Source organism: Olea europaea, chromosome 2 (genome assembly GCF_002742605.1).
Source record: "Olea europaea var. sylvestris chromosome 2, O_europaea_v1, whole genome shotgun sequence".
Taxonomy (NCBI): Eukaryota; Viridiplantae; Streptophyta; class Magnoliopsida; order Lamiales; family Oleaceae; genus Olea; species Olea europaea.
Window position 1 is genome coordinate 25,071,520 of NC_036238.1, and position 10,908 is coordinate 25,082,427.

The 10,908-nt window shown below is 36.2% G+C and overlaps 2 protein-coding genes across 3 annotated transcripts in view; one reads left to right on the top strand and one right to left on the bottom strand.

Moving 5' to 3' along the window:
• The first annotated feature begins 3,245 nt into the window (after positions 1–3,245).
• On the top strand, positions 3,246–4,406 carry LOC111367907 (RING-H2 finger protein ATL2-like). Its single transcript, XM_022989022.1, has one exon. It carries the CDS (start codon positions 3,373–3,375, stop codon positions 4,213–4,215), a length of 843 nt encoding a protein of 280 aa, XP_022844790.1. The 5' UTR covers positions 3,246–3,372; the 3' UTR covers positions 4,216–4,406.
• Positions 4,407–6,916: 2,510 nt separating this feature from the next.
• LOC111367917 (condensin-2 complex subunit H2-like) overlaps positions 6,917–10,908 on the bottom strand; it is a 7,149-nt gene continuing 3,157 nt past the window's right edge. Inside the window, exons 3-11 of one of the 2 annotated variants that reach the window (XM_022989032.1) lie at positions 9,999–10,105; positions 9,781–9,923; positions 9,251–9,698; positions 8,980–9,155; positions 8,738–8,911; positions 8,562–8,654; positions 8,258–8,356; positions 8,013–8,171; positions 6,917–7,624 (exon numbers count right to left, since the gene is read on the bottom strand). In XM_022989032.1, coding sequence (XP_022844800.1) covers positions 7,256–7,624; positions 8,013–8,171; positions 8,258–8,356; positions 8,562–8,654; positions 8,738–8,911; positions 8,980–9,155; positions 9,251–9,698; positions 9,781–9,923; positions 9,999–10,105 — 1,768 coding nt within the window. In that variant the 3' untranslated portion in view covers positions 6,917–7,255. The remainder of the gene's footprint in view (positions 7,625–8,012; positions 8,172–8,257; positions 8,357–8,561; positions 8,655–8,737; positions 8,912–8,979; positions 9,156–9,250; positions 9,699–9,780; positions 9,924–9,998; positions 10,106–10,908) is intronic. The other variant, XM_022989034.1, reaches the window with a different exon arrangement.

Genomic DNA, 10,908 nt, shown 5'->3' on the forward strand with positions numbered 1-10,908 from the left:
CAAAAATATACACAAGCGAACACGTCATTATAGAATTACTTATTGTAATTGTAATTATAAAAGCTTGAACGAGAAGTGATATTCCAAGATTAATGTTCTTAAACAAGTCACTATCTTGCGGGTTGCTTAAATATGATCAAGAATGGATAACGTTGGATAACCTTATCTCACATTTAGATGGTTATTTTGTATATCTTCTCAATTGTCGATAATCTTGATAATAGATATTTTTTGTAACTGCCAATTATCTTATAGAATTCAGGTTCAAATAGGTCACTTGTACAACCTTATAAATAGTAATGTAATTCAATAAAGTGTATGTGAAACAAGTTCAAAAAATGTTTTACTATTCTCTACACAAAATTAAAGAAGCTAACATTTTAAGATAGAATTCTAAAACTTAGTAATTTTATATTTTATATCAATATCATCGACTTTATATAATTGAATGTCTTATTCTTGAACCAACTCCTAGGATTCGTTAACCTTTCATGCTAGACCACACTCAATGGAACCATGAAAGAGAAGTACTAAATTTATTGCGTTGAAATGTTGAATACAATATATCAAATATTTTACTTTGTTGACTTTGTGCGTTTGTATAATTGTTGAGCGTAAGTTAATAGTACCTGAAAATGATTAGAGGATCAAAGCCATAGTCACCAAAGTGATGAGGTTTAGGTATAGGGAAAATGGGGGACTTGATAGTCATTATTTTGTTTCTTGAGGGGGGAAAACGCTAAGAGTATTTGGAGTGGGAGTTGGGGTTGGGGGGTTTATAGATGGAGCTTTAAAGGAGCTCGTGGAGGGATGAGAATGGGCGTTAGCATTTGTTAAAACTAGTAAATGGAATCACATTTTTTTGTTGGATTCTTGATTCCACACGTTTGTTTTCATGCACTAATAAATGTTCAAATGATGTTAAAATTAATTTATATATTTTTTAATAATGTGTAAAATAAGAAATAATTATGTACGTTAATAAGTGGTGGTAACACCGAGTTAAACTAAATGAGAAAATCAATATTGGTATAATTGGGATGTGTTTTAGATTGCGTAGATAATGAGATGTTAATAGAATTATATAAAAGATGGGAAGCAAAAAATTTCATGTTGTAGGTGTTAATCATATAGTTCAAGTAGATATTTTCATGAACCGAATGGAACGGAAAAATGTATATTTATTAATAACAATGCTTAGATTTTTTATTATTATTATTTTTTAATTACAATACAATGGATTTTATTACTTTTAAGCTTTATCATGCAATAGTGTCACTCTCGATCGACATAATTCATTACCTTTTTCCATTTAATATCATCAGGTGGTAATAACTCTTAATCGATGTAACTCATCACATATTTCCATTTACTGTTGTTGATCGGTCGACTCTCGATCAATATAACTTGTCATCTATTTCCATTTAATACCATCAGCTGGTAAGACTTGTGGATCACTCTTGATTGGTGAAATCATAACCAATTTTCTATTTATGTCATCAACTAGTATGTATGCTCTGGAGAATAATGACAAACAGGTGGAAGCACGTTATTACTATAAATCATTTAGAACAGTAGTCAGCAAGTACTAGACGATGTAGTAAACATTAAATCGTGGCATCTAAAATTTTAAACAGGTAGAGGTGACGTTGAGTTAAGAATCTAAGATAACTTAAGAGAACTAAGAGTTATATGGTTGAGATGTGGTTTAGATTATGTAGACTTAAATAAACTCGTGCATATGGGTGGCGTGATATTGATAGAGAATTAAGCGAGAAGAGGGAGGATTGGCTAAGATTAACATATCAAGTAATATGTTCATATTGTCATAAACTCAACGAATAAGAGAAAAAAGATATTTACAAGTAAAAACTATAAGACTTAATTTGTGTGTGTGTGTCATCTGCTTCCGAAAGAAATCAAAGAATTTCTTGAGAATCCTACAAAATTTGTTCCTTTTTTTTTTTTCTCTCTGATAGACCTCCGGCCATGGCACCCTACTATATGGCACCCTAGGAGTTGGAAGAACTTCGGGTACAGAATGAAAACTTCATTCTCGATTTTACGAAAAATTTTATGAAAGCCTTTCATTTGCTTTTAAGGACCGAAACATGCTGCTGAAAAACTCAGCTAAGATAAAGATGAGCTGTAGGGGTATATTAGAAAAATTATATTTCAACTCTATTAATTACGTTTTTTTAATATGTGTGAAATGGAATCGAGTTATTAGAATAATGTATCTACGAGTGAAGATTCCAACAACAATCATTACACGTATGATAGCCTATTTTTTTGGGATGGAAGGAATATTGCTTAATGCTATCGGTTGATAACGTCTCACAACTTATTACATTATGTCATTAAGCCCCTGTTTGAGCCTCATTACATTAAATTCTATTACATTTCATTTTTCTCTCTCCTATTTTCAACCACACAATTTTTCATAAAATAATATTACACGTAAATCGAAAACTTTTCATTCTTTTTCAACCACTCATTTTTCAAAAAAACACTATTCCCCCCATTAATTTTTCTACGTAATGGGAACCAAACAGGGGCTTAATGTTATTGGTTGGCAATACCCAATGCAGGTATACAATGAGAGAACGATGGAAGCATTTCATTAATGTTAAATCACTTATAATACTAACCAGCAATCACTTATGCAATGTAGTACATTTTAATAAATCATAAACGTGTGGATATTTGACCTTTTTTTTTTTTTTAATATTTATAAATACTTGTCAAACTATGTTTAAACTTCAGTTGGGCCACTCACATACCCTAACTTTGAATGGGCCAAGTCACAAATCCAGAACTTAATTGGGCCAGTCCATAAACGACGGCTTTCAACTTTTAAGCCCTTTTTTAACACAATTATCTATTCCATTTTGGTCAAAGTTAACATCACCATTTGGCATCACTTTCTCCAAATCCAAATGAAACTAAACCACTTTTCACACGCACGCACGCACGCACACGGCGCCCACACAGACAAAGACCCGACTCAAAAATATCATACCATAAACTTCCAAGTCTAACCAGTAAATACCGCATTGACTATTTTTTTTTTCCCCATTTCATATTTAATATCCCCAACAACCCCACCTAGTCCACTCACCTTATCACCTAAAACACCCACTTTCTCAGCCCCATTTTCGTCATTTCATTAACGCCGCGTCAAACATGAATTCTTTTATTTCATCATCACTTGCCAGAAACGAAACCCTCAAGAAACTTCCCTATTCCCATAATTCTTCATATATATACTCTTAAATTTTATCCATTTTCTTGCGCATTCTTGAAAACCCTTTTCAATTTGTTGACAACCTTGTAATTCTATATACTGGGTTTTGTGAAATTTGTGTTGAAATGAGTAATAATATTGATCCTGGAGTGCAGATTGAAGCTTCGCCGGAAAAAGGCTATGCTTTGAGTGGCAAAATCATGCTGTCCGCGATAGTTATACTGTTTGCGGTGGTAATATTCATGGCTTTTCTTCATCTTTATGCCAGATGGTACTTGTTTCGCTTGCGTCGCCGTCAACACCAGCGCCGCCAGAGCCAGCGCCGCCGCACTCATATTGTTTTCTATGTTGATAACCACCAACCCAACTCCGCTGCCGATCATGGGCTGGAGACGGAGGTATTGAATTTGTTACCGTTGTTTGCTTACTCGTCCAAGACTCACCCGGAGGTGCTAGAATGCGCCGTGTGCTTATCGGAGTTTGAAGAGAACGAGACCGGCCGGTTTTTACCCAAATGTAAACATTCCTTTCATACAGAGTGCATTGATATGTGGTTCCGATCACATTCTACGTGCCCACTCTGCCGGTCACCGGTGGAACCGGTCTCCGAACCGGAGAAAAACCGGGCCGACATTGCCATCAACTTGGATGAACCGGGTTCGAGCTCCGGTAACAATATGATGCCGTTGGGGGATCGGAGGAAGGGGTTGGACCTTGTAAGAATAGAGGTACCAAGAAGAACCCAGTTCGATGACGAGTTACCACTGAGTTCACCCGGATTAAGGTCGCCTGGAACTCGGTTGTTGTCAATTAAAAGATTCCTCAGCATGAACAGAAAATCTCCCATGGGGACGCCGTGTGCGGCCGGGACGAGCTCTGAGCCGCTGGGAGCCACCGAGTTGGACTTGGAAAGTGGAAGGGATGAGCTGACGACTCAGGAGTCAACTCCAACACATACTCCAAGGTAGTTAGCCAGTCGGCGCATCCAAGAAAAAGAGTGACGTGTCATGCGAATGAAACGAAGTTAAATTTCGAGAATAACGACATTCGGCGACTGTCAGATTTTCGTGGTTCTAGGAAGGTGTGGAAAGCCATCATTTTGTCAACGTGGCTAGCTGAAATTAATTTCTCAACTTGATAAACTAAAAATATAGAGGCGTTCCCACCCTCTGTCGTTTGTTGACTTGAAATTTGTATGGATTTTATTTCATTCTTATATTATAACTTCTACCCCACAATTTTATTCTCACTCAATTTATTTATTGATTAATGATAAATAAATCATTCATCAACCACAAAGTTTTATTCTAAATAAATTTAGGATCGATTATATGATTGATAGTGTAAAAGTGTAAAGCTCAAAGGCAACTATGGATAACAAATTTAGTTATGAGAATCATCTTTGATTGTACTTAAAAGTAAAGAAGTATATTGCATTTTATATATTTCTTAAAAAAAATGTAAGTCTGTCTCAGGCAATTTTAAGTAAAACTTGTTAAATCTTATTTTCGAAGTCGATTGTACAATTAATGGGAATGGAGATGTAAACTTTGCATCCCATATGCAGCACAATGAAAGGGATTGATGACTTGACTCTCTATATTGAAAGTAGGAAAGTTGGTTCAATTATGCATTCTTTAGTTGCACATAATTCCTCCTCCTTTTTTCAGCAATACTCTCTCATATCTTGAATTTGTATATGCCTAATAAAAGTTATGTTAAAGTATCTATCGATGAAGAGAAATGAATATTGTTATGGAATGTACAATCAGTAGGATTATATAACCTTAATTATAGGGATCCCCAATTAGGATCCTTCCTAATATAGAATTTCCAGTGTAAAAATATATGTATTCTCTCCAATAGAAACGTGAACGATTTTACTCTCTCCTATTCACATGGGATCAAAGCCGGGGCCTAATTCATACCAGTGGTGTGCATTTTTGGTGCCGTCTCCTCTGTTTCTTAATCGCTGCATGGAGTCCGATCTCCGGTGTAAATGGTTTTGGTTCAGGCTGTTAGAGTTTTATCACGATCTATCATGTGAATAAACAACAACATATAGATGAAATGCGGAAACTGAAGATCATAAACTAACCTCCAGCCATTGTCGTTTGAACTGCAGAATTTCGAATTGTGTTTGGTGCTTCCAAGCCTTCAAGACCTCTCTGCGATGGTGTAGTTTCATGAAAGTCTCGGCTAGGGGACCAATACCACTTTATTCCCTTTATATACTTCTTCCCATCAAAGAAGTTACGAAACGTGAACGGTTACCACAAAGTAGGGAAGATGGACAGTTATGAGAAAGTGAGAAGGTGAATAACTTCCAATAAAAGAGGAAGATGATTGGACCATTTAAAAATACCAAAGGTTTACATTCTCCCACTTGGTCCATACATTTCACTCGATATGATATCGAAAACCCATCAATTTCTCACTTTCAAGAAACAAAAATGCATGAATCATGGCGACAGGTCCTCTAAAAGCGAGTATTATCTTCCATGTATTACAATGCATTATGTCTCTCAATCCCATATAGCTTAATGAATAAACCCTATGTTTATTCAAGGTCCAAACTTTAATGATGTTTCTCAAAATAAATGAATGAATAAACAATTGTGCACAAAACCATATGAGAAAACATCAAACTGAATAAGAGTTTCATTGAAACAATAAATGTACATACAACGAAATCACATCATGGAACCAAGTCCCATTCGTGTTACATGATCCTTAAAATTTTTGGGTGGCATGCCTTTAGTTAAAGGATCGGCAATCATCAACTCAGTACTAACGTGCTCAATGACCACTTTCTTTTCCTTAACACGTTCTCTTATGGCTAAATATTTGATGTCGATGTGCTTACTTCGACTTCCGCTCTTGTTGTTCTTAGCCATAAATACCGCAGCTAAGTTGTCACAGTACAATCTTAATGGCTTAGAAATGGAATCTACAATTCTAAGTCCAGATATGAAACTCTTCAACCATACACCATGCGAGGTAGCCTCAAAACAAGAGACGAACTCAGCCTCCATAGTAGAAGTAGCAGTCAATGTCTGCTTTGCACTTCTCCAAGATACAGCTCCACTAGCTAGCATGAAAATATAACCAGATGTTGATTTTCGTGAATCAATGCAACCAGCGAAGTCTGAATCGGAGTAGCCAATCACCTCCAGATTATCAGTCCGTCTAACAAACTAAACATATTAAGATAGACTGTCATTTCGTTCGTGAGAAGGTGCAGCAAAATTTAATCTCTACAAGATATGTAAAAACTGGAACAAGTATGAGATATTTTCACAAAGGCTCTAAATAAAATTCAAGTTGATTATACTTGTAACAAGCTGGGTATGAATAATATCTACACTCCAACTTGAAAGGGAGTGTTATGGATTGTACAATCAGTAGGATTATATAACCTTAATTATAGGGATCCCCAATTAGGATCATTCCTAATATAGAATTTCCAATGTAAATATATATGTATTCTCTCCAATAGAAAAGTGAACGATTTTATTCTCTCTTATCATCCAACTTAGACTACAATCCGAGTAGCATGGGACAAGTGAATAGACATTGATCATCTGTAAAGACAATAGTAGTATCACAAGAGACGGTGAGAAAAATAACTTCAAAAAGTGAAATGGAACATAAAACCACAATTTCCCAATTAGAAAATTGTAGGATTTTTGATACAATCTTCTATCTATTTAAATTTCTCTCCTTATTTCAATAATTCAATGAAAATGCAACAATCAACTAAAAACAATGTTACAATCCTCTGGCTATGGTGCTAAATCCAACAAAACAGTTTAGGACAAACAAATGTTACAGACATCAGTAGCCATTTGGTTACTAGTATCTTAAAAGTTAGAACTACAATGATTAAGACATTAAACATAAGATAGTTGCTAACTGCTTTTGGTCCCAAAATTTTGAGGTTGAGCCATTAGACAATACCTTAGTGATACAAAGGCATTGTGGTGTACACCTCGCCAACCGGCTGTGTTACCCTGCTGCATGTAAGTCTAAAGGGGCTACCAATCGTGATTTCCGTCTTTTCTTGCCTTCAGGAGTGCCCCGGGCGCTGCTTGCCTTTCTTGGACTTGGAGAGAATCTGGAGGTTGAGGTAGAACGTGAAGGTGAAGGCCATGAATTATTAACAACTGGGCGATTCTCCTTCCCCGGCTTGTTTCTTTTACTACTGGCAAATACTTTCGTTAAAGGAGACTTAACTCTCTTTTTAGCTGACCGAAGCTTCACTCCTTTCCTTATCTCGTGCCTCAGAAGCCGAACATAGAAAGGATTAGCAGCCGTGTGGCAAGTGAAATTGTCATTCTTGTCGCCTCGGTGCAGATCCACATCTCCATTATTCACCTGCACTAGCACGTGAAATGTAAATATACTCTCTTTTTCTATTTTAAAAATACGTCTAAAACTAGTCATAGTAATCATAGAGGACGTCAAGTCCAGCTCACGTAGTAATAGAGAAGCCTTACCAGATCATTCACCTGGATTCGAACCTCATTTGCGGGAGGGGGAGGGTTTACAGTGAAATTAAAAATAATAAAAAAAAAATAGTCGTATAGAGTTTTACAAAGTTCCAAAAATTAATAATAGAGTTATAACTAGGAACCGTTTCTCCAAAACATTCCTCAATCCACAAGAAGAGGTTGCTACTGCACACATTTGGAAATTGTTTCGTCCTCTCTCTACAAAATGTATACAAGAGTAAAATGACGAATAATTTTCAATGCGGGATTACCAATTGAAGAAGAGCAGAAAATGTCCGAGCAACGTCATGCTTCTCTTGTCCCCTGACAACATCTTCGAAAGACTTGGCCTTTCCCTCAGCTCCTTCCATAGATAGTTTATCCAAAACTCTATCACCATATTCATGAATATCAAATGGTGGCCGAGCGTCCTGCCAGGAAACATTATCATTATCTGAGTGAAATTCTAAGAGAGAAGAAAGTTTAATCAATGAAAGGAAATAGTGAATATACAGACTTGTTCTTCCAAGTTCTGCTCTATTCTTTGTTTCCATGTTGAAACCCTAGTAGCCAATTCAGTCTGCTCGCTCTCGGCTAGACTAGCAAGAAGAGAATCCTACAACATAAAATAGGTTATGCATTGAACCAATACAATATTATTATTATTGTAGTAGCTCTTATTATTGTTATTTTAATGTTGTTCTTGTTATCCTTTACAACAATTAACTAGACAATGTCACATTTCATCATTGAAAGTTATCTTCATCAACAATATCCATTAGATTATGTCTATAAAGGTAAGCTAGAATATCTATTCTTACCAAGTGAGAACGGCAAAGATCTTCAAGGCTTGCATTAGCACCAGGATCATCATAAGCTTCATTGAATACAAAGTGATCGCCAGCACTATCATGCTGCATATAGTCAAAATATTAGTAGCTAGACAAAGTATCGTGCTGATTCATTTCTAAGTACGTGCATAATTCACCAGCCTCACATTTTCCTGGTGAGAAGGTACATCATCTTGACTGTATTTGTTCTCTGGAAAGTCAAAATCAGGTGGGCCACTATCTGGATCCCCACTATCATATCCATGATCTTCAATGTTATCCTCAGGTTCATAAAAGGCATCGTTCATTTTACTTCCTCGAAGAACAAGTGATTCCCGAAGCTGCAATTACCAGCTAGAATTATGTATGAGACAAACTTATGCAGCTAAAGAGCCACCAAAAGACCGACCTTTTCATAAAGTGGAGTAGATTGAGATTTGCCTTGTCTTTCTGAGTTACCACGCTTTGCTTCCCATAATTCAGTGAGTTCTGAACTAGTGGGACCATTTAATTTTGCAAGAGGAAATTCTTCGGTTATGGAAACATGTTTCCTGGAACCAACCCCTTGCCTTTTGTTAGCTTTTACTGCTTGTGAGCAAGTACAAGATCCGAAAGCATTAGATGGTAAATATATGATACTCATAAACAAAAATGAAAAACGAAATATACATTAGAACAACCTTTCTTATAAGGTTTAACTTTCAAATTCCCTGGTTCGTGAGGATTCGTAGGTTTCCATGGATCGTCATCATCAGATTCATCCAAGTCCCCTTGTTCTGGATACCCATCTCCGATTCCAGTTTCATCATGGTTATCGTCAAGAAAATCAAGGCCAGGAGGGGAAGATCCCACATTGTTGTTGTTAGACTCTATTACAGGATTAATAGAAGGGGACTGAGTAAAATTATTGTCAAGATTCTTTCCAACTGCCAACTTATTGCCATTACCCCCGGATTGTCTTATTGGTGACTGAAAGCTCTTACGGCCTCTAGAGGTCAGTGAGCTGCCTCTACAAAAATTAGTCTGCCCTTTGCCAGCTTTACAATCACCATTTAGAAAATTATTAACTGCAACGGCATCACAAGAGTCCAGCAAAATGAAATCCCGGTAGAGATCGTTATTGGCTAACTGCAAGCATAACAATTATAACAATTTAAGATAAAAATATTCACACCATTGTCAAAAATTCTCAATAGTAATATTTTTATACCAGATAGGACTCTAGTTCCCCATCGTCACCACCAGCATCAAAGCAATCCCCTTCAAGGACAATTAGATTTGCAGGGGCCCTCACAAAGTGAGTCAGGGAAGAAACTCTACAGGTTGCACTATCCAAATAAATCTTTACTTCCACTGCAATATAGAATAATCTAAACCATGAAGACTCTTGCTGATGGTACCATAATCACAAACCCAGAAGCAACCTACCTGGGATGTCATCTGAAACCCAAAATGAATCATCCTCTTCATCCTTTGCAGTATGCGTACCAGTTTCTTCGGGTTGGGCAGCAATACTATCTGCTTGATCTTGCTGACTGGTCAAATAACAAAACATTGACAATATAATCATAAGGCATCAAATGGAATTCATTTTTTTAATAATTGACCTGGAAACCAAATGTTGATTTAGCTATATATAAATATATATGCTTTGATCAATGTGAACAATGACTCCAATGCAAAAGTAAAAATGAGCCATATTTTTCCAGTGTACAGTAATACTTCGAACACTCATGTTGTTGCTGCACTAACTGGAAAATGATTAAATTCCTAGCTGATTATCTATTGATTGTATTCGAAAGATCCATCTCATATCCACTCACTTATGTTCTATGCCTTGAGGTTATACTAATAACTAATTTAAGTTGAGGAAAGGAAAAGAAACTGAACACTTCGGAAGGAGCTAACAAGCTGCACGGTTAACCAAAGTAGAAATATAACAGTAGAAGTGCATAAAAACAATTAAGTTGATGGGAAAATGACTTCAAATGCTTAATGTTCATTGAGTTAGCACAAAATTAAGACGACAATTACAAAAGTTTTCATATGCCTGCTAAGCTCCACAAGTGAACTTCAGAATTTCCAAGTATATCAGGTCCAAGAACAAATGCAGTTTTTGGGATAACAAATTAACTCTCCAAGTCAAAACTATAAAGGACATGGGAAAACCAAAAGGCTGGTTCTTTTGCCTTTACCCCATTTATTCCCCACAAGGACCAAAACTCTGGAAAATATAACATAAATAAAAGGTCAGTTGACAAAGCAAGTTTTCCAAATAGCCTTTTGGATCAACAACTTCAAAATTTGCAGTGTGCGGGCAATTCTTTTTTTTTTTTTT